This window comes from Rhinopithecus roxellana, chromosome 2, assembly GCF_007565055.1.
Source record: "Rhinopithecus roxellana isolate Shanxi Qingling chromosome 2, ASM756505v1, whole genome shotgun sequence".
Lineage (NCBI taxonomy): Eukaryota > Metazoa > Chordata > Mammalia > Primates > Cercopithecidae > Rhinopithecus > Rhinopithecus roxellana.
In genome coordinates this window covers 142,359,240-142,384,166 of record NC_044550.1, presented here as the reverse complement: position 1 = coordinate 142,384,166, position 24,927 = coordinate 142,359,240, and the positions used below count along the sequence as shown (strand labels likewise).

The following is a 24,927-nucleotide window of genomic DNA, read 5'->3' as shown; positions in this document are numbered from 1 at the left end:
TCCTCCAGGTCTTCTGAAAAGGTATAGTTCTGATCTATTCTTTTTTTTTTTTTTTTTTTTTTTTGAGACGGAGTCTTGCTCTGTCGCCCAGGCTGGAGTGCAGTGGCACGATCTCGGCTCACTGCAAGCTCTGCCTCCCAGGTTCACACCATTCTCCTACCTTAGCCTCCCAAGTAACTGGGAATACAGGCGCCCGCCACCACATCCGGCTAATTTTTTGTATTTTTAGTAGAGACGGGGTTTCACTGTGTTAGCTGGGATGGTCTCGATTTCCTGACTTCGTGATCCGCCCGCCTCGGCCTCCCAAAGTGCTAGGATTACAGGCGTGAGCCACCGGGCCCGGCCTGATCTATTCTTTTTAATAACTGAATAATACTCTATAGTATATAGATATGCTAATTTTTTAGCCATTTCCTTATTACGGACATTAACTTTGTTTCAGTATGTACATACATATATTCATATGTATATATGTGTATATATACACATATGCATATGTAAATATACTTTTTTCTGCTACTAAAAACAAGTCCAGTACAAAAGTCCTTATGTATTAATTTTTACCTTTATAGGACAGATTTCTAAGAATTGAATTGATTCCAGGTGGGTCAAAGTATATATGTATGTATGTATGCACGTGTGTGCATATATATGTGTATCTGTGTGTGTCTATGTGTATGATCAATGTTGTCAGATTATTTTCCAGAGTGGCTCACATTCCATTATAGTCATGTATAATAAAATGGCTCACATTCCATTTTATATATATATAGAGAGAGAGGAAAGCCATGTACACATATATATATCTAGAGAGAGAGAGAGAGACCTATACATATAGCCACGTATATAGCCATATATATGTATATACGGCCATATATGTGTGTCTATATATAGAGACAGCCATGTATAGCAAAGAGGCTCACATTCCATTACAGCCATATATAAGAGCACAAGACCACAACATTCCTGCCAGGAATAAGTGCTTTAGCTCTTTTTGTTAATGATATCACATTTTCCCTTTAATTTGAATTTTTCTGATGTGAATATAAGCATTTAAAAATATTTTGACCATTTGTACTTTTTTCTTCCTTTATCTGCCTCCTTTTGTCTACTATCTTTTGATTAAAAATTTGTAAGAGTTTCTTATAATACACACACTAATCCTTTATTTTTCAACTGTATTTTTCTAGATTTTTAATCATTTGTCTATTAAGGTTGTTTCATAATACTTTTGCTATTCAAATAATTTTTCATTTTTAGGTCATCAAATATGTGTCTTTCTTTTCATAGTCCTGCTTAGAAAGTCTTTTTGCTGCAGTTTGTAGATGTAGTCTCCTGGATTATCTGGCAAGATTTTATTGCTTTCTTTCATTTAGGCCAAGGATCCATGTGAAATTCATTGTTTTTGGAATTAATGTTTAACTAGAGTATGAGTAGAGGAGCATTTTTATTTTCTTTAAGATCAAGAGCCAGTTCTGTACCACTTATTAAATAACCCCCTCCATTTCCAACTGAATTGAATCTTGGTCATAAATTACATTCCATAAATAGATCTCAAGGTATATGAGGTTTGTTTTTTTAATTCTTTATTCTATCGATCTATTTGTCTACTCCTATTTCTAAATAGCATATTTTATTACAGTGTCTTTTAGAGCATATTCTGATACCCGATATTTTTAGGTTTCCCTCGCTGTTAACTTTCATAGCTTTCTTGGCTATTTTTGTACCTTTATTTTTCATGTAAACTTAAGGCAAATTTATCCAGTTTTTTTTTTTATCCTGATTCTCTTGGAATTCTAATAAGAACTTAAATTTATTAATTAAATTTATTAATTTTGGAGAACTGATGTTTTTATATTGTCTTTCTGTTCAAGAAGCCTTTCCATTTGTTGTATAGCTTTCTACATATTATACCTTTCTTGATTATATATTTCCTATATATTTTATTATTTTCATTGCTATTGGGAATGGGTTTTAAAAGTTTACTTCATATATGTTTTGCAGGAGAGAAAATCTACTGATTACACTTGTATTAACCTATTGCTTTACCAAATTCCCTTATTAAGCTCTATGTGTTATGCAAATAATCATAACTGTCACCAAATAGGGATAGTCGAATATCTTTTTCTAATGTGTATGCCAATTATTTTATTATTGCAATTGCTAAAGCCTTCTAAAGAATGTTAAATAATTAGGATGATAGAGTATCTTGTTTCTGGTTTGAATTGATATGGTTTTAGTGTTTCATTATTTAGGACAATAGTTGCTATAACATTTAGTCATCTATTTTTATTATATTCAATAAAGATAATATAGATTTTCATAGATTTTTTTTTTTTTTTTTTTTGAGACAGGATGTCTCACTGTCACCCAGGCTGGAGTGTGGTGGCGTGATCTCAGCTCACTGCAACCTCTGCCTCCCAGGTTCAGGCAATTCTCCTGCCTCAGCCTCCTGAGTAGCTGGGATTACAGGCATGCGCCACCACATCCAGCTAATTTTTGTATTTTTAGTAAAGACGGGCTTCACCATATTGGCTAGGCTGGTCTTGAGCTCCTGGCTTCAAGTGATTCTCCTACCTTGGCCTCCCACAGTGCTGGGATCACAGGCATGAGCCACCATGCCTCACCCCTTCATAGATTTCTTAATGATCATTTCAGTATTCCTGGAAAAAGAACTTTCTGGTCAGAGTGTATACTTTCGATACACTGTGGGTCGTATTTGACTATATATTTCTTTACAATTTTATTGGGGCACACTTTACATGTCCTAATTTATCCATTCCAAGTACACAATTCAGTGATTTGTAGTAAATTACCAAGTTGTGGAACCATTACCATAAAACCGTTCTGAAACATTTTCTTCACCTCAATTAGATCCCACATGCCCATTTACTGTTGATCCTCATTCCCATCTTCTGTCCCAAGCACTAATCTGTCTCTACAGATTTGCTTTTGCTGGACATTTCATATACAGAGAATCATACAATATGGAGACTCTGGTGTCTTGCTTCTTTCCCTTAGCATACTTTTGAGACTTGTCCCTGCTGTAGCTACTCGTATCAGTGCTTCATTTCTTTTTATCATTGAATAATATTCCATTGTCGGTCTACTCCTCATTTTATCTATCCATTCATCAGTTGATGGATGCTTCTTAGGTTGCTTCCAGTTTCAAGCTATTATGAACAAAGCTGCCAAGAACGTTTATGTACAAGTCTTTGTGTGGATATATTTCTCTTGGGTAATTATTACCTAGGAGTAGAATTGCTGGGGCATATGGCAAATTTATGTTTAACTTTTTAAGAAACAACCAAACTGTTTTATAAAGTGGCGGCACCACCTTACATTCCCACCAGCACTGTACGAGGGTTCCTGTTTTTGCACATCCTCACCAATTGTTAGTTTGTCTCTATTTTAGCCATTCAGGAAGGTGGAAAATGTGGTTTTATTTTGCATTTTCCTAGTGACTAATGATGTTGATGATATATGTTCATGTTTTTATAGAGGAAGAGGGAAACAGTCTCTAAAAAGAGTCACTATAAAAAAGTTGGTGGCATTTGGAAACTAGCACTGCATACCAAAGGCAAAAAACCAAAATAAGACGTAAGTCCCCTGACCTACACCAGAATATACATTTTGGTATTAATTACTCCACATTTTTTTCTATGCATACAAAACATAGTTATACTTGTCACAGAAACCATTAGTGAATATGCATAAAGTTGGCTCATTAAGGTTAATTTTAATGTTTATGTTAATTCTATTATATACAATTACTTTAGTCATTTCTAAATAAAAATGTAAAAAAATGTAGAAAGTAAACTCTTGGAAGACTCAATAGTAACTGCAATTTGAAGCAAAGTATATTTCCTAATACACAGATAATCTATAAATTATGAATAAGTAGGATTAATTACATTTGAATTTAAAAAGCCATTAATCTAAGTAAGTATCACATTAATCAAATGGGAGGAGCCAGGTATCATTTAGAAAATTATTCAGAAGACACTGAGAGAAAACTACAAAATATATACTCTTATGTACTCTGCATTTTTGGTGAATACTAAATGCCTTCTCTGCTATAAAAGAAGAGCAAATTATTAAAATGAAAGCATTCATAATACAGGAACAAAGTTTCATTTTATAAATTTTTATCCTCACTCATATTTGTTCACCTTATGACTACTGCTCTAAAACTGTCCCCTCAAACACAAATAGAATGTGAATAATTTATGAACTCTATAGATGTTAAAAAAATGTTTTGGAGGCTGGGCAAGGGGCTTATGGCTATAATCCCAGCATATTGGGAGGCTTAGGCACGAGGATTACTTGAGGCCAGGAGTTTGAGAGCAGCTTGGGCAACAAAGTGAGACCCTGTCTCTACAAAAAATTAAAAAAAAAAAAAACTAGTCAGATGTGTGATGGGGCACAGTGACTGTAGTCTCAGCTACTCGAGAGGCGGAGGTGGGAGGATCATTTGAGCCCAGGAGTTTGAGGCTTCAGTGAGTTATGATTGTGCCACTACACTCAAGCCTGAGTGACAGAGTGAGACCCTGTCAAAAAAAAAAAAAAAAGTTGTTTTAGTATCAAGACCTTGTAAACTAAAAGAATGCTAAAGGTAAATACTGACTCATTTTATATTTCCGACTTTCTTTAGAAAACAATACCAAACTGAGAGTGGAATAGCAGAGACTCAGATACTTATAAATTCAGGCTAAACATTGAAAACATTTACAATTTAGGTGTCAAAATCTTTTAAATAATGTATATATGCCCTAGTATTTCTATTCACATGGTTTAAAATTTGATCAAATTGAAATGTTTGGAATGCTTTCAAGAGTAAGATAAAATCAATCACAGTACTTTGAGAAGCTGAGGTGGGAGGACCACTTGAGTCCAGTAGTCGAAGACCACTCAGGGCAACATGGTGAGACCCTATTTCCACAAAATTTTTAAAAACTGGGCACCGTGGCTCACACCTGTAATCCCAGCACTTTGGGAGACTGAGGTGGGTGGATTTCTTGAGGTCAGGAGTTCGAGACTAGCCTGGCCAACATGGTGAAACCCTATCTCTACTAAAAATACAAAATTAGTTGGGCATGGTGGCGTGTGTCTGTTAATCCTAGCTACTTGGGAGGCTGAGGCAGGAGAATCTCTTGAACCCAGGAGGCAGAGGTTGCAGTGAGATAAGATTGTACCACTGCACTCCAGCCTGGGCAAAAAGAGCAAAACTCTGTCAAAAAAAAAAAAAAAAAAAAAAAAAAAAGCCATATAAAAATGATCATCAGGCATTATTTCCTATATTATTTTAAGAATCTACTGTTGGAGACACTATGATAAAATTACTGTATGTAAATTGAATCCCTTCTAGCCAGGGTAAGTGGAATGTTTCATATTAACAGAGTAGGATAAAATCTCATTTAGTTGGTATCATTGGAAAAGGAGCTATTTCATAAAAATAAATTCTCTTGGTAACCAGACCTAATCTGAATTTTAAAAATATTAGTCATTTATTATTTGATTGGCATATGGTAATTTAATAATTGTTATATTTTCCTACCTTTTAAAATAAAACATACAGGATACAATCCAACACTTTCTTCATTATTTTAGTGTCTACTTCAAAACTTTATTATCTGATAACTCTAATTCTGCAATCCTGCCATTCACTTATGGCAGTGAAAAAAAATCAACCCTGCCAGTATCTCTAAATGTCACAATACTGCAGCACAGTATTATCACTGTGGGAAAGAAAACTGTTCTGAGAGGTACAGTAACTTGTTTAAATTATACAAGGCAATGTGGCTTCCATCACCACTACTTATGGTGGACAATGGTTCTCACACTTGAGGATGCATCAAAGCCACTGGAAGACTTTTTTTTTTTTTTTTTTGAGATGGAGTCTCGCTCTGTCGCCCAAACTGGAGTGCAGTGGCCAGATCTCAGCTCACTGCAAGCTCCGCCTTTCGGGTTCACGCCATTCTCCTGCCTCAGCCTCCCGAGTAGCGGGGACTACAGGCGCCCGCCACCTCGCCCGGCTAGTTTTTTTTGTATTTTTTAGTAGAGACGGGGTTTCACCGTGTTAGCGAGGATGGTCTCAATCTCCTGACCTTGTGATCCGCCCGTCTCGGCCTCCCAAAGTGCTGGGATTACAGGCTTGAGCCACCGCGCCCAGCCTGGAAGACTTATTAAAACACCATTTGCTAGGCCCCAGCCCCAGAGTTTCATATTCAGTAGGTGTGAGGTGAGGCCTAATCTGTATTTCCAAGAAGTTCCAAGTAGTGCTGATCTTCCTGTTAGGGATTGCACTTTGAGAACCACTGGGCTAATCCACTGGATTTTCCTTCCTTGTCTTCTCTGTAGCAAAGGATAATGATAAAACTTTGTCCTTTTTGAAGTATGATATCAATTTTTAATAACACTCTGGTTATTTAGCCAGGTTTGGGAACAACCTCTATATATTGTGTCTCCTAGGGTTCCATCCCGAGCACTCTTGTGTACTCCTTGGCCAGTGTCATTCTCTTGCCTTTGGATTCAACAATCTAAGGAAGTAGTTTTCAAAAAAGTCTAAGGACTTCAGAGTCCTTAGACTCTAAAAGAATTAAAGGTGCCAAGAAGCTTTGGGAACATGATTCTTCAACTTCCTTCCCCATTCCCTGAATTAGCTCTTCATTCTATATTCCTTGTTTCAATTGAGAGCACCTTTTAATTAGCCTAATTGCACAAATCAGAGTCAGTCTCGATTCCTCTTTTCGTATACCCTCACCATTCAGTCATTAAGTTTTGTCAATCTGACCTCATAAATAGCTCTTGAGCCTGGTAATTCCTGTCTATATCCACTGCCAGAGTGTGCCTAATTCACTTGTCTGAATTCCAAAAGCCTTCCTAATGGGTTTTGGCTTTGACCCCTCAGATCCATTCTCCACGATGCAGTTACAGTAATCTTTCTGAAATAAAATTATAATTATGCCATTCCTACTAAAAAATCCTTTAGTGCTTCCTCATTGCTTTCAGGATAAAATTCAAACTCCTTGGCCTAACTAGAGGTTCTCCATGTTCTGGTCCATTCCCCTCTTCAGCCTCATCTCTTGACTTTATCCCCTTTTATTTCTGCACTCTAGCGATGCAAACTACCTTCACATTCCAAAATACAATATATTTGCTCATGACTTCATGATGAAGTACAGCTCCTATTTCTCCTGGTTATCACCCTCTTTTGGGTGGCTAATTCATAATGTGGATCAAGTAACACTGTAAGAAGTTCTCCCTGCTTTCTCGTCAACCCCTCTTTTGGGTGGGTTACTTCCATTATTTTCAGAATGCCACATTCACGTATCTGTCACAGTCTTCATCTCATTATAATCACTGATTTATTTTTTAATCTATTTCTTCCTCCATCTGATACCATCTCCCTGCTACCTCTAGCAATTTTACACACAGTACATTCAAGAGGCAGAATGGTTTAGCGGATAAGGTACAGAACTGTTCTTGGGTTCAAGTCCCACCTCTGCCTCTTATTAGCCCTATGATGTTAGCCAAATAGCAAAAACCAATTAAAACCACAATGCAGAAAGAGAGGAATTTATGCAATCACACTGTGATTTTGAACATACGGATTTATTTTTTTGGTCTGTCACTTCATTTGCACAACAGGTGTTGGAACAAATGATCTCCAAAATGCCTTTCAACCCTAAGAACTTATGGCTAGGATTACCAGTAGTATCCTGGATAAGAGATATTTTAAAGGTCTATGAGAGTCGTGCAAATATAGTAACATGAATATTTGAAACTACAGAAGTGAAGTAAATTGTCAGGTTACTTAATTGCACAGATTCTTTTCAAAGTCAAATAGGATTTTTCAGATTTGGTATGATTTCATCTAGAAAGAATTTTTTAAAATCTGCTAAGTAGCAGTAAAAATGTAACTCCCTTTAAAAAATCTGATTTCAAGAGAAACATTTTATTATGTTACTTTTCCTGAATTATCAACTCATGCAGTTTCAGTCCTATGTATTCATACAATATTCTATTTCTGAAGAGGAAGGTCTTACAAAGCATCCACATTGATTACTGTCTCTGTAACGTAAAGAACAGTAACTTTTGCTCACAACAGCAGGAAATAATGCTTTATGCTCAAGATAACTGCAAATAAGAGAACATTTATGACACTTTAAAAAAAGCAAAAGAAAGTCAACTTGAACAGTAACAGCTCATTCTTTTTCTGCTTTCAAAACCTCTTTCACCATTCAAGGCCTTGAGATAGGCAGCAAAGTATACAGGGAAAATTTTTATATACTCCAGTGAAAACTGTAAAAAGGGGAAAACTATGCATGTAAATGTTATGACTGATTGCCTTGAATGCACCAACTAGATAGCTCTTCATTCTGAAATAATATTTTTATTCACAGCACATTTTATATAATAGAGCATGTTTCTGATCCTTATAATAATCCTGTGAGATAGTCAGGGAAGACGTTATCTCTACTTGACAGATGAAGAAACTGAGCTGTGTGAATATGCCAAGTCACAGTTTTAAAATGTCAGAGCTTTGACTATTAATATACCTTATTAATCTATATATCACCAGAATCCAATATTTTGTGGACACTTTATTAAACATGTGGCAAAGAAATTAAGCTAAATTTTCTGGTTTCTAGAGTCCAGTGCTCCTTTTATTAGCAGTTTTAGTAATTCTCCTCCAATTGGTAGGATAGGTTTGTAGCTGAGTCAATTAAATTACTAACCCCAAATCAAGAATGTTACTTAATTAAGGATGGGCACGGTGGCTCACACCTGTAATCTCAGCACTCTGGGAGGCCAAGGCAGGCAGATCACCTGAGGTCAGGAGTTTGAGACCAGTCTGGCCAATATGGTGAAACCCTATCTCTACTAAAAAATACAAAAATTAGCTGGGCATGGTGTCACGCACCTGTAATCCCAGCTACTTGGGAGGCTGAGGCAGGAGAATAACTTGAACTGGGGAGGCAGAGGTTGCAGTGACCTGAGATCGGGCCACTACACTCCAGCCTGGGCAACAAAGCAAGACTCCATCTCAAAATAAAATTAAAAAAAAAAAAAAAAAAAGTTACTTAATTGAAGCAATTTAGGTAGCCAGATCTTCTGGACTGAAAACCTAAGCAGAATTTTGTTAGCTACTATCTTTTCACCTACACGTTTCATAGGAATACGTGTAAAATTACTTTCTTTGATAGAATAGACAAAGAAAAATTCCTATGAACAAGTACCTATTAATTACCTGTGGTGCAAGAAGAGGTAGCCTAATATAAGCCAAAAGTTTACTTAGATCTTTCCGTCTCTGTTCCAAATCATGACGGACCCAAGTAAGAAGTGCATTCAATATTGTCTCCTCATTAGGAATGTTCATGTCATCACTTGCCAAGAGCTTTGCAATTTCGCTGGCTGGTAATAATACAAATTCCTGGTTTCTGATTACTTCCATGAAATGCTCCTAGAGGGAAGAAATAGCAGATAAACAATATTGTCCCTTCTGACATCACAATTTACTTAGAAGAAAGTAAAAGCTTTTTGTGTTAGCTACCACACACAATTTATATTTTAGACCTTACAATGTACTACTACTTGTTAGGAAAGAAACACAGCAGAGAAAAAAAAATTAAACTAGAATTATGTTGTTAAACATATATAAGTAGAATTAAAGTGTTATATCACTTATTACATTCAAAAAATGGACCTGGACATTTAAGTATTGCTTCACTCAAGTTAGGAAATACTTTTGGCCATTCTTTTGAAGGAAGAGAGAAAAAATGAATTAGACACTGAGATGTATGATACTCTAACACGAGAAGTAGTTAGATTTGTGGTTTGGATTTGTAGGTGCCGAAGAATTTGGCCAGCAGTGGAGCCAAACACCTAGACAGCTTGGTTACTTCTCTAACTAGGAAATGGCCTCCGGGGTGGCTAGATTTTCCAGAACCTTTCTAGACCACAGATGTCTTCTCATATCTTCCCTGGAATGAGTATTTGTCCTTAGGGTTATACTACAACCATATTGGTCTTCAAGATCGTTTTAATGATATTTATAAGACCATCTAGGATTTTGGGTCTGTTTTCAAATTTTTAATCTCTTTTAAGGGTCTGTTTTTTAATTTGTTATATGTTCTAAGTGTCTGTTTTTAAATTTTTAATCTCTTCTAATATAATTTACAAAGCTCTTTTGGTCTCATAGGAAAAAGGACCAAAGTGGGGGAAAAAATTAGTGACCTACAATGCCATGGGATCAGGACATTAGATAACTCAGTCCTGGCCTCACGTTAGAATCAAATCCTCTATAATTGGAAATGGGAAATAAAAATGCCGTTTGGTGTGAGATGACCTTGATAGGCTATTATGCTAAATAATCAGGAGAGAAGGAAAACATACCATCTGATTTGAAAGGCTGTAAGTCTTAATGAATGGATAGTTGACATAGTTATAATATAAATGCAAATGCTAGACACATATTGTCCCTTAATGTTTTTCTCGTATTTCCTGATGTATTATCGCTGTCTCAGCATGCAGAGGTTTACTAAAGAAGCTAAGGCTGTTTAAATTAGAGCTAGAGATAAGGACTATCAATAACTATCTTCTATATTAAAATGCAAATTATATTTTCCATATAGCCTGTGGTAACTCAAGTGAGGTACTGATCTAAAATATATATTAGCTTGGCATTCCTATCAGTAGAAGTTCTAAAGGGGAAAACCATTCATGAATAATTAATGAAGTTCAATTGCTTCAATTTATCATGATTTGTTCAAGGATGTCTAAATGAGTCTATTTTAAATGATGGATTATCATTTCAGAAACATATTTTAATAAAACTTCAATGCTAGAATGGCTCCAAGCAAAAGGTTCTATTGAATTGCATACTGACATTCTTTAGTAACACATAGCAAGAACTACAAAAATGTTGAAACTCTCAACCCAGTTATCCCATTTGTAATTTAAACCTTAATAAATAATTTGTAAGCAAAAAACAAAGCTGAATACCTAACAATACTTCTCTGTATTATTATTTACAATGGCAAAAAATGGAAAATAGCCTACATGTTCAGTTATAGGGAGCTGTATATTAAATAAGCATTAAACATTTCAAAGACAAAGATCATGTAGCTACATGGAAAGACACTTATGATAAAATGTTAGGTGAGACTATGAAGAAACTGAAATAATAATACGTATTTCCAATTCCTTAAACATATAAAGTATAATCGACAGATATATACATTGGTATAACTATGCCATACTTTCTTTTTTTTTTTTTTTTTTTTTTGAGGCGGAGTCTCGCTCTGTCGCCCGGACTGGAGTGCAGTGGCCAGATCTCAGCTCACTGCAAGCTCCGCCTCCCGGGTTTACACCATTCTCCTGCCTCAGCCTCCTGAGTAGCTGGGACTACAGGCGCCCGCCACCTCGCCCGGCTAGGTTTGTATTTTTAGTAGAGACGGGGTTTCACCGTGTTAGCCAGGATGGTCTCGATCTCCTGACCTCGTGATCTGCCCGTCTCGGCCTCCCAAAGTGCTGGGATTACAGGCTTGAGCCACCGCGCCCGGCTGTATGCCATACTTTCAAATGGCATTAACTGGATTTCATCAGTAACAAAAGGACTATCATGTAAATATTCACTTGACAAATTATTTGTTGATGTATCTATTTCAGAATAATGCCCATTCCATTGTAGTATAATTTACATTAAGTGAAAATTGAGTTTTTCAACAACTTATGAAATACTACTGAACTCAAGGTTGAATACAAAGTATTTTTCAAAAGTATTAATTTGGTTTTGAAGCAGCTACTTTAGCAGATCTCAATGTTTTTTATGTCTTCTAGATTGAGAAAGACAATTTTAAGTTTTAAAATTAAATGTTTTTATTTGTGTCATAAATTCGAAATGACAATAAATAGTTGTAATGATACAACCAGTCTTAAGACTTTTTTAGAGGTTATATGACTTGCTCCAGGTCATGTTTAGCGGCAGGGAGAATGAGAAAACAGGTTTCCAGATTCATGGATCCTGGGGAGGACTCCTCATCCTTTACCACTTGTATTCGTGCAGGATCAGTGAACGTCCCCAGTCCATGACTCACTGGCGTGGTATTATGCTGTATATTTTAAATCCATATTAAAATACACACAACTACCATGCTACCAAACACTTGCTAGCACTGTGCCCTTTCCCCCTTTGGAATAGTTTTTAAGCAAATGAAATTATGGAGGGGTTTATTTAAATTGAAGATTGAATTTTGCTATACATTTTCATTTGGTTCCCATAGCAACAATTCAAATCAGACAATCTGCCTCTAAATTACTTATTGTTATTAGAATTCAATTTCATGTCTCTGTTAAAACTGAATAATGTTAAATAATGGCCTTGAGAAAAAAAATCTACCACAACTAATTGGCTATGAAAATAGCTTTAAAAACATTCAGCTAATTTAAATTTAATTTCTGTGTAAGCCTTAAAGCAGCAAGCATGCCTCTACTGTAAACAACAGGAGTGACCTAAATGCACACAAATGTTTTCACCTGAATAAAACTCCTTCCTAGAAAAAAGATGATTATTCAAATTATAAACTGATTATGAAGAAAAAAATCCAACTTTATATTCATCTCATTCAAAAAAGTAGTTGAAATCGCAGGTGTATGGTTAAAATGAGAATCTACAAAGAATGATAAAGACTGAGGGAAAAAAACATTTCAATGGACTTAATTTTTAAAATGTCAACATAATAGCACACTAGGGCTATATATTACTGTCCTGTTGTACAATCTCTTATTTTTCCAGTTGAGGCTCTGTGACTATCATAAACAAGAAACATTCCTGAGAAAATGACTACACCACAGGGAGGAAAACCAATCATAAAGGCTGTGGTTTTGTGACTGCTTTTGTTCCCTCCCATAAATTTCTATTGTGTTGCATAGAGGAAATCTATATAATGATGATGACAACAATGGAATGAGACTCATTGACTGGATATATGACATGCCAATCAATGTTCTGACTGCTAAACTTCTATTAACTCATCTAATCCTCACACCAAGCTCAAGAAGTAGACAGAACTGATCTTCCCAATAGTTTGTAAATACCTATTCTTAAAATTTTTCCAAATCTCTATTTCTCTAACGAAAGATTCCTAAAGCACTCTCAATCTTTTCATATCCCAACTCAATGGAACGATGAAGGAGAGGGTAGGCAAAATAGCATTTCCTAAATGCTGATAAAATCAGTAATCCACAACTGTACACATGTACGTGAATGTTCACATTTTTTCTTCTCTTAGAAACTGTATTGCCCTAAACTGAAACATTTTAAGCAACAGTTTTCAGTCATTGCTCAGGTGTGAAGAACTAACTGTTACAGTGTGGCAACATGAACATTCCTCAAAAACCCATGCACCCTCCCTTGCCTGTACCCTTCTACTGTTAAAACCATACAGGGTGGTCCTAACACTATGCTCTCAACATGACCTTATTTTCTTACTCTCCTAGGTCAACCCATTTTTTAACTTTTAAGTTCAGGGGTACATGTGAAGATTTGCTATACAGGTACACTTCTATCATGGGGGTTTGTACAGATTATTTCGTTTTATTATCCTTCAGGCTACTGAATCAGAACCTCCTCCATGATTTGAGCACATAATTTGCTATAATGAATAAAAACATCATTATACATGGTTGTAAATACTTTATACATAGTCAGATTTATCCTTAACAAAAAGCCTCCCATTCATCCTCTACCAATATGCTGCAACCTCTGTCACCAATTTCTATCAGTGAAATTTCTATCAATGAATACAATCCTGAAATTCATCCATGTGCAGCAAAGTAAAATGTTTGGGGAGAGTCCTATTTTAAAAAGCAGCAAATCTGCAAATCTTAATGGAATAGGCCTAGGCCACTGTTCTGTTTCCCAGGGACTGCTTTAGGGCTTGATTCATATACCCAGGAGAAGTATTACTTGGTGCTTTCCCATTATAACTCAATGAAAATATGACACACTAGGCAATGAAACTCAATCTCAAGACATGTGGCAGAACCATGGGAAAACAGTAACATGTAGATAAGCCTGCAACAATAAGAAATATGCATTTGGAGGATACTTTCAAAAAATACATACCATAGTATAATTGTGAGCCACTTTATGCAAATCTGTACAACCTTGGGCATCAGCAAAAGAACGAATTCCAAGACAGTTGGATGGATGAAGCTGTTTCATTAAAAACTTACAGCATGCTTCTACAACCTGTGAAAGCTGAAGAAGGCAAGCTGTAGATAACAGGCACTCAATATTATCTTCTTTTAATTCAAGGCGGCCTTAATGATAAAAAGAAATTCCATTAGCTATGGAACTACATTAACCTTATTTTATAAAATAACTGATGTTAACAGTGGTGGTTCCATGTAAGAGCTCATCACATGCATTACAGACCTACATGGTTTAAGACATCCCAAAACGAAAAAAAGGACTAAATGGAGAAAAAATTATTAGCTCCTTGAGATATCTACTAAAATAAAAACTAATGGCGTATTTTCAGAATTTTAAAATGATACATTAGTTAGTAACTTACATCTACTATATACCTGTGTAACTCTCAATTTTTTTTTTTTTTTTGAGACAGGGTCTTTTCTATTGCCCAGGTTGGAGTGCAGTGGTGTAACCAATGGCTCACTGCAGCATTGAAATCCTGGGCTCAAGTGATCATCTGTCCCGCCTTGGCTTCCCGAAGTGCTGGGGTTTACAGGTATAAGCCACTGCATCTGGCCAACTCTCAAATTTTAAATGTAAAAATTTGACACTACATAATTAAATTTTTATATTAACATTTTAAAGGGCCATTCAAAAATTTAATTATGATAACCATTTTAAAGGTTTTAATATGGAGATTTTAATTTATCACCAGGTTAAATACAAAAGGGTAGTGATGACAATAGCAGACTTAACTGTTAGCTATGGCATGCTTTCTAAAAACAGAAATCCGAAATCTAATAATACAACATAAATCTAAGAGGTTTTAATTTACATTTTCAGACTTGTTACCTGTATAAGCATACTGGATCAAGGACCACAATGAATTTGGTTCTACACCTTCCATTTTTATTTCTTCTTGTCTTGCTTCTCTGACATCATTAGTAAACATGGCAGCAAAATAGTCTGAGACAGAGGAGAGCACCAATCTGAGAACACATTAGGAAAAAAAAAAAAATCAATGACCACATTCAAGTTGATGTTCATTAATAAATGCTGCTGCTTCTTTTTTATTTGTTACTCATAGTGCATGGTACTAGGAAATGCATTTTAAGCTTGACAAATTGCTTTATGCTCTAGTTCCTTCCTTTGAATAATAAATTACCATTACCAGATTTTCTGCTGAGGTGAATGCTTTACCAGCTCAATACTCAAATCATGCTTTATAACATCCAGAAAACAAGCTACAAGCCCATAGCATCAAATCAACTATATAAAGGAAAAAATGTAAAAGTTATTGTTTGCTTATCACTTTTGAAAAATAAATAAACTAAGCCATTTTTAAAAAATTTAATTATAGAGTAGTGAATATATAGGAGACATTTGAAAATGGTTTTTGCTAGCAAGTTTTAAACTTTTATAATAGTCTATTATCTTAAGTCTGCATTTTGTTAAAAATTATGTTGTAATAACACTATAAAACTATATTTTTTATAATATAATTATAAAATATATTAGCTATGTCTCTAAGTTTTTGATGGTCATATATAATACATTTAAATTAAAAAAAATTTTTTTTTTGAGACAGAGTCTCATTCTGTCTCCCAGGCTGGATGCTGTGCTGTGATCTCGGCTCACTGCAACCTCTGTTTCCCAGGTTCAAGCAATTCTCCTGCCTTGGCCTCCGAGTAGCTGGGATTACAGAGGTGGCCACCATGTCCAGCTAATTTTTTTATTTTTAGTAGAGACAGAGTTTTGCCATGATGGCCAGGTTGGTCTTGAACTCCTGGCCTTAAGTGATCAGCCCACCTGGGCCTCCCAAAGAGCTGGGATTACAGACGTGAGTCATGGCACCTGGCCTTATTTTTGAAACAGGCATTTTTTCACTGGATAATGTCTTGAAGACATTTCCACGTCAGCACACTTAAACAGATTTTAAATAAATATTTTCATTTTTGAAAGTAACAAAAATTATGATACAGATAATCATTGGGTCCCTCTCTAATTCCATTTTCTTACCTCCCCAGGAGTGGCATTGCTGAGTCATAAGATTTGCCAAAGTAAGGTACCAATTTAGACCCCACCAGCACTGTATAAGACTAACATTTTCCCCATAATATTATCAGATGTTAAAATTTTTGGCTATCTATGTAGTGTTAAATGCTATCTCATTGTTGTTTCAATTTTCATTTATCTGATTGCTAGTGAGGTTTTTCAAATGCTTATTGGCCACTGGTTGCTTCTTCAGAAAATTGCCTATTCATTCATTCATTCAATGAACAAATACGGATGTGTGTCCAATAAGTACTGGGTACTGTTCTAGATACTTGAGATACATCAGGGTACAAAATAAGACAAAAGATCTCTCCCTTATGGAGTGTTACATTTAGAGGGTAGGGAAACAATGATCAGCAGAAGTAAATTCTATAGTATATTAAGAGGTGATAAGTGCTAAGGGGAAAAAAAGTAGGGCAAAGGCAAATGGGGAAAGGGTGGTGAGTTTAAATAGGCGGTCTCACTGGAAAGTGACATGGGAAAAGACCTGAAGGAGGTTTAGGATTTGGTCATGCAGGGATCTGGGAATAGCCTTCAAGCAGAAGAAATAGTGCAAAAATCCAAAGGCAGGAGCAGCATGCCAGGCACATGCAAGGAACTACAAGAGGCTGAGTGGCTGATGCTGACTGACCAAGACAGAGACCAATAGGACAATACTAGAGAGATACGGCAGGCTGGATCGCATATGCCATTGCATGTACTTCGTCTTTCACACCCAGTGACATGAGGAGTCAATGAAAGATTCGATCAAAGAAATGACTGAATCTGAGTTCCACTTTAAAGGATCACCCAGGTAGCTATGTTAAAACAGAATGTAGGGGCAAAGAGTGGAGGCACGGAGACCAGTTGGGAGGCTTTTGCATCAGTCATCTAAGTGAGATGTTGATGGCTCACACAAGGATGGCAGGTAAGGTAATGAGTTCAGTTTTGGAAATACAGAATTTGAGGTGCTTCTATGAAATTCAGGTTGAAATAGCTTTTCTAACAAACCCATGTTCATAACCTGGACTTTCTGTCACAGTATATAGTAGTATCTCAATAAATGTATGCTAATTGAGTCACTGAAAACTGTAATACCAAGCCAATTCTTCCTAATGATTCTATTTCCACTTTGGAAAGTTTTTTATTTTTATTTTTTATTTCAATAGGTTTTTGGGCAATGGGTGGTGTTTTGTTATATGAATAGTTCTTCAGTGGTAATTTCTGAGATTTTGGTGCACCCATCCCCCAAGCAGAGTACATTGTATCCAATGTGTAGTCTTTTATCCCTTACTCCCCTCCCACCCTATCCCCTAAGTCCCCAAAGTCCATTGTATCATTCTTTTTTGGGGGGTGCGGGAGAGACAGAGTCTCACTCTGTCACCCAGGCTGGAGTGCAGTGGCATGATCTTGGCTCACTGCATCCTCTGCCTCCCAGAATCAAGCAATACTCGTAACTCAGCCTCCCAAGTGGCTGGGACTGCAGGTTCACGCCACCACACCTGGCTAGTTTTTGTATTTTTAGTAGAAATGGGGCTTTGCCATGTTGGCCAGGCTGGTCTGGAACTCCTGGCCTCAAGTGATCCACCTCAGCCTTCCAAAGTGCTAGGATTACAGGTCCTGAGCCACCATGCTTGGCCCATTGTATCATTTTTTTTTTTTTTTTTGGAGACAAAGTCTCACTCTGTCGCCCAGGCTGGAGTGCAGTGGCATGATCTCGGTTCACTGCAACCTCCGTCGTCTGGGTTCAAGCAATTCTCCTGCCTCGGCCTCCTGAGTAGCTGGGATTACAGGCACCTGCCACCACGCCTGGCTAATTTTTGTATTTTTAGTAAAGATGGTGTTTCACCATCTTGGTCAGGCTGGTCTTGAACTTCTGACTTCGTGATCTACCTGCCTCGGCCTCACAAGGTGCTGGGATTACAGATGTGAGCCATCGTGCCTGGCCTCACTGTATCATTCTTATGCCTTTGCATCCTCATAGCTTAGCTCCCACTTATGAGTGAGAACATATGATGTTTGGTTTTCCATTCTTGAGTTACTTCACTTAAGTCTCCAGTTCCATCCAAGTTGCTGAGAATCCCATTATTTCATTCCTTTTTATGGGTGAGTAGTATTCCATGATATATGTCCACTCTTTATCCACTCGTTGATTGGGCTGGTTCTATATTTTTGCAATTAAAAACTGTGCTGCTATAAGCCTGTGTGCAAATATCTTTTTCGTAACTTCTTTTCCTCTGAATTGATAGCTGGTATTGCTGGATCAATTGGTAGATTTACTTTTAGTTTTTTTTTTTTTTTTTTTTTTTTACTTTTAGTTCTTTAAGGAATCTCCACACTGTTTTCTGTAGTGTTTGTACTAGTGTGCATTCCTGCCAACAGTGTAAAAGTGTTCCCTTTTCACCAATATCTATGCCACATTGATTATTTTTTGATTTTATGATCGCGGCCATTCTTGCAAGAGTAAGGTGGTATTGCACTGTGGTTCTGATTTGCACTCCCCGATCATGAGTGATGTTAACCATGTTTTCATATGTTTGTTGGCCATTTGTGTATCTTCTTTTGAGAACTATCTATTCATGTCCTTAGCCCACTTTTTGATGGGACTGTTTTTTTTTTTCTTTTCTGATTTGAGCTTTTTGGTAGATTCTGGATATTAGTCCTTTGTAGGATGTATAGATTGTGAAGATTTTCTCACTCTCTGTGGGTTGTCTGTTAACTCACAGACATTCTTTCTTTTGCTGTGCAGAAGTTTTTTAGTTTAATTAAGTCCCATCTATTCATCTTTGTTTTTGTTGCATTTGCTTTTGGGTTCTTGGTCATGAAGTCTTTGCCTAAGCCAATGTCTAGAAGGCTTTTTCCAATGTTATCTCACTTCGGAAGGTTTTCATTTTTTAAAAAAAAAACCTTTGGGACAGAGTGTTAATTAGTTTTGAAGGGCATCCAGAAAAGAAAAAAACCTTTGAGAATCATAGTGGTGATTAACAATGAACAACAGAATACAGAATTATAAGAAAATGAATTATTTTTTATTAAACAGCTATTTTCCTTTTCTTACTTCAAGAAATAATATGTAATTTGTAGTAAAGGCTTTTTTTCCCTAGCACTGCTTTTCATACTTCTTGGAAATCAGCAAACACAAATTGGGATAGATATGTCTATTTTAAAAACTCTTAAGACTTTGTGCTACTCCACTTCACCAGCTTTTCTTCTTCTAAATATCCACAAGTTTTAATTGCCATTGAGTTTACTTAAATTATTTAATAGGTAGAATATTGCACAAAAGCTTCTAATAGTAGCTGAAGTCTATACCAAACAATACCAACTTATCTGAGGCTAGTATGTTTTGTTATTGTGCTTCTACGGCAGGACAATGACCCTTTTAGGATCACCAAACATGTAATAATTTCATATGCACTGTTTTCTTGATGAAAATTCCATGAAGATGGAAATTCCCCTTTCCCAAAACATAATAGTTAATTGAAGTAGGTTACCACAATATACATATCTAAATTACCGAGGAAATATTTAACACATACAGAAATATAGAAAACAACTACCTGTGAGCTGGAATTCTGCGATCACCAGCGACCAAAATTACATCGCACAACTGTTTATGTCTCAAATAGTTTTCCATTTTTTTAAATGTTTGTTCAGCATGATTAAGGGCTTGGAAAAATTCATCTGATGAACATGGCTCCATAGTATGACAGGATGATAATGTCTGACTACTATTGGAAGTCCTGAAAAGAAAAAAAAAACACATTTTGAAATATCACTATCACATTAAAAAGATCTTTGCTATTAAGTCCTTTGAAAGCCTTCAAATAGAAGAAATCATGCTACCTATCAATATTAATGTATAATCATTCATTTTAGTCTCTTAAAAATCAATGATGCCTCAAGTCATATGATTCTTGTAAACACTGTAAGTGAATTTAAACTGTTAATTAATTGCTACACATATTCTTTGTAGTATCTTTTTGTGAGGTCTTTTCTCTGTTAAAGCCAATGTCTCTGCTGAAAAAGAGCTAGCTATATTCATATTGATAACCATATCTCCTAACATTATATTTAAGGATATAAGAGATAATTCATCTTTGAAGGCAGAAAGGCAATTAAATTATTTTAGAGATACAAGTTCAAGTCAAGTTCATTAAAAAATATGTTGTCATAAAAATAGTGTTATAATTCTTTTGGTTCTCTGTCCAGTCCTCAAAAGCCCAGGTAATCTATAACTTATATTATAGGTTAAAAGAATTTGATAGCCTAATACAGCTGTCTAAAAAAATTATTTGAAATTTCAAATGAGTTCTATTTCCTTCCTTCCTTCCTTCCCTTCCTTCCTTCCTTCCCTTCCTTCCTTCCTTCCCTCCCTCCCTCCCTCCTTCCTTCCTTCTTTCTTTCTTTTTTTGAGATGGAATTTCACTCTTGTTGCCCAGAATGGAGTGCAATGGTGTGATCACGGCTCACCGCAACCTCTGCTTCCTGGGTTCAAGCAATTCTCCTGCCTCAGCCTCCTAAGTAGCTGAGATTACAAGCATGCACCACCATGCCCGGCTGCTTTTGTATTTTTAGTAGAGATGGGGTTTCTCCATGTTGGTCAGGCTGGTCTCGAACTCCTGACCTCAGGAGATCCACCTGCCTCAGCCTCCCAAAGTGCTGGGATTACAGGTGTGAGCCACTGCACCCGGCCTTATGTTCCATTTTCATATGATTTACTGATAAAACTGTGAAAAAGCGAAAAGGTTAGGACTAAGAATGAAGTCCTGAGCACACATTCCTCCTCACTCTTACTCCCAGTTCTCCTCTCCAGGATCACTTAAATCAAGCAATTAAAGTCGGTTGGTTATGCAATTAACTGTAAAACCACTGACTGTGCCATAACTTAGTTCTTATTTCTCATCAGATCTTCTTTTAAGGATATTATGGTTGTGACATATGCTTTGTTGAATCAAGTCCCACTGTATCTTAAGATAATCTTGTTAATATAACTAATAACCTTATCAAAAAAGAAAAAGTCATCATATTTCTTACTTTTAAAGTAAAGGGAACTGAAGCCAAGGAGATTAAGTGCCTTGCCAAGAGTCAGAGTTCATTCATGGCAGAGATAGGGCTATCACAGAAACTGCTACGTGTTCACCAAAACATTCTTTTTTCCCCCTGAGAATATAGCTAAACTACATTTCCCAGCCCCTCTTGCAAATAGGTGTGTTCTTATGGAAATGAACTATTACATCACACAGTTCACCTTAAAGAGGCTAAGAACAGGTATGGCTTTTCTGTATTTTCTTTCTCTATCCACAGGTTGAAGGGAGAGGACTGAAGACTTACAAAAAGGAAGAAGTAAAATACACAAAAGATCACTAAAGCAAGAACACTCACATTGAACTAAGATTTATCTGTTTTGGAAGTTAATGCCTTAACTGATAAATATTCCTTCCTAAATCCTCCTAGTCTGATGTATTTTCAGTACCATACAAACATGGGCATCAGATAAATGCCCTTGGAAGATAATTGTCAGTAATGACAACAGAAGTCAAATGTATATTATCTAGAAAGGATGTGTTGTACACTATGAATATTACTGGTGTAATGACTTGGAAAATTCAAGTCAAGTAATACTTGACTTCACATTTAAGATTGTTATTATAAAAATGGGTTGAATAGTATGTAATTACATATTGTTTATACAAATAAATGAGAATTAGAAACTATTTTAAAAGTTAGGAGACAGCATAACATAAGCAAAAAAATAATGGTGGTTTTGATGAATAATAATTTGAAGATTTTGCAGTGGCTCACGCCTGTAATCCCAGCACTCTGGGAGGCCGAGGCAGGTGGATCACAAGGTCAGGAGATTGAGGCCATCCTGGCTAATATGGTGAAACCCTGTCTCTACTAAAAATACAAAAAAAAAAAAAAAAAAAAAAATTAGCTGGGCATGCTGGTACACGCCTGTAGTCCCGCTACCCGGGGGGCTGAGGCAGGAGAATCGTTTGAACCCAGGAGGTGGAGGTTACAGTGAGCCAAGATCACGCCACTGTACTCCAGCCTCTGCGACAGAGCGAGACTCCATCTCAAAAAAATAAAAATAAAAAAATGAATATTTAAAATATTTTTTGATAAAGTTTTATACTGTTAAAATACTGACAAATGATTATAAGAGCATTAGTGACCTGAGGAGGGGAAAAAATTATAGTATCTAATTTTTATAAGCCATAAATTCAAGAACAAGTAAATAAATCAAGTACTTCTTTCTTAAGGCTTCTATATTTTGTATCACATTTCTTATACTTCATATCAAATTATAAGTAATGATTAAACAAATAAATTAGTTGAATGTTTCTTGAGTGATGAACTGCCATCAACTAACACAGATGCTAATCAATGTTAAAGTTCTGAAAGAACAACAGAACTTTGTAATACTATCATCATTGTTATTATAGGCTACTTCTGATGTTGACATATGCCCAGTTAATAATTTTCTTGTCAAGAACTTTCAGGGTATTTTGGTTCAGATGCTGAAACAAGTCAGGATAACTGGGGAGCATTTCAGTCTCAGTGTTCAAGGCCTCATACCCTGAGAGTGATTCAATAGTTCTGAGGTGAGATTTGAACATATTTTAAAAATAATTTTATTTTTAATATTATTGACAAATAACAATTGTATATATTTATAGGGTATAATGTGAAGTTTTGATACGTGTATATGTGATGAACTGCTAAAATCAGGGTAATTAACAAATTCATTACCTCTAATATTTATCAATTCTTTGTGGTGAAAAACATGTAGAACACTCTCTTTTAGCTATTTAAAGCCCTTTTAGCTATTAACCATAGTCACCTTCCTGTGTTCTAGTACATGAGAACTTGTTCCTCCTAATTGTAACTTTGTGCACACTGATCCAAGTCTCTCTTTGGCACTCCCCACCCTCAGCCTCTGGTAAGCACCTCTGGTAAGACTTCCTTACTCTTTTTTCTCCTATTACATCTTTTGTGTAGCATGTAATAGGAAAATAGAATTAAGGAGGTATTGATGAGTGATGAAGCACATTTTAGGAAGTTCTAGAGCTGTGCTGTCCAATACAGTAGCCACTAGCCCCATGAGGCTATTTTAATTTAAATAAAAATTTTAAATTCAGTTCTTTAGTTGGACTAGTCGTATCTCAAGTGTTCAATAGTCTCTCGGGGCTAGTGGCTACCAAATAGGATGGTACAGATATGGAACATTTCCATCAATGCTGAAAGTTCCATTGTGCAGTGCTGGTCTAGAGTCCTATAGACCTGGGTTCAGCTCTCACTCTGTCACTCACTATGTATAATTCTGGACAAGTTATTTAACTTCTCTAAGGCTTACTTTCTTTAATACCACAACAGAAATAATACATAGTGCTGTCTTTTAGGGGATCCCTCAAGAGAGGATTATTAAATGATATAATGCATGCACAAGCCCTACCGCAGATTAGTACACAATCGAGGAAAGCTACTGTTAGTAGAACCCTACTTTTCAGTGGCCATTGGGAAGGCCTGTAATTACAGTCTTTTGTCTTTATATAATGTTGTTTGGATGGTTGTCTTTTTTTAAAAAATGATCCCTGGCATTATCATTTTTCATAACTAAATTTCATACTTCTTATTTAAAATGGCTTTTAGTAAACATTCTAACCCACAACACAAATATCTAGGAATAGGCCATTCCTGAAGCATTTAAAATATATTTCTCTCTTATTTCTACTTGATCTTTTACATAACAACAGAGGAAATACATCTAATATCTCTGCTTAGTTTTACTTATATGATACCACTAAGATAGTAAATCATATTTCAAAAAATTACATAAGATCATTCAAATCTTTTATGTTAGACTTTCACTGTAATGAATACATTGCTGGATATTTCTAGTCCACAGGGAAACATTTAATTTGTAGCTTATGTCTTTCTCCGCAGTAGGCAATGAATTTTAAAGTCAGAAAGATGCCTAAACATAGAAAAGAGGCAAGTATCAAATAGAAACAAGTCACCAACTATTCACAGAGCAACTACTCTGCATTGCACCAGTTAGAAACTGGGGGAATGCTAACAAAGATATTATTCCCTAGTGAAGGGACTTGGAATTTGAAGAGTCAAGCTCCATATCTGGAAAAAGTGAAATAGCAACTCTAACCCTTGTAATTCCCTAGATTTTACATGTGCTTACATGTACATGTGCTCACACAATATTCACCATGACCAATACACCTTTTTATTGTAAACTATTTAGATCCTTTTACTTTTATCGCCAGAACTTACACTAGAATGTCTTAATGGAATACTTTTTCAAAAGAAGTTTTACAAATTAATTTATAAAAGTTATACTATCTATGATTATGAGTAGAAAAAAAGCTCTTTTGAAACCGTAAATAGTCTCTTTGGCTCACTCTCTCGGAAAGTGATTTACTCCTAGTTTGTGGCATTCGGAACTCATGTTTTTGCAGAAGTGTGCTTACTATATTACGAATCTTTTGTCATCTTTTACAAATATTCAAAACTACAAGGTGCAAGGTATAGGCTAGCAGTCTCTAAATTTGATACATATCCTTTTCAGTATACTTTTAAGCATGTGCCCAAATATATATTTACTAATTTATAAAAGAGATAGATGCCATTGTACATTTTTTATATAATATACAGACAAAAATAGAAATTTAAAA

The 24,927-nt window shown here is 35.8% G+C and overlaps 1 protein-coding gene across 7 annotated transcripts in view; it reads right to left on the bottom strand.

The window, feature by feature from the left end:
* Positions 1–24,927, bottom strand: part of KLHL5 (kelch like family member 5) — a 77,674-nt gene that overhangs the window by 26,249 nt on the left and 26,498 nt on the right. For all 7 annotated transcript variants that reach the window (XM_030921496.1, XM_030921476.1, XM_030921477.1 and 4 more), the window contains 4 exons: positions 19,795–19,977; positions 15,053–15,189; positions 14,132–14,328; positions 9,254–9,466 (listed from right to left, as the gene is read on the bottom strand). In XM_030921496.1, coding sequence (XP_030777356.1) covers positions 9,254–9,466; positions 14,132–14,328; positions 15,053–15,189; positions 19,795–19,937 — 690 coding nt within the window. In that variant the 5' untranslated portion in view covers positions 19,938–19,977. The remainder of the gene's footprint in view (positions 1–9,253; positions 9,467–14,131; positions 14,329–15,052; positions 15,190–19,794; positions 19,978–24,927) is intronic.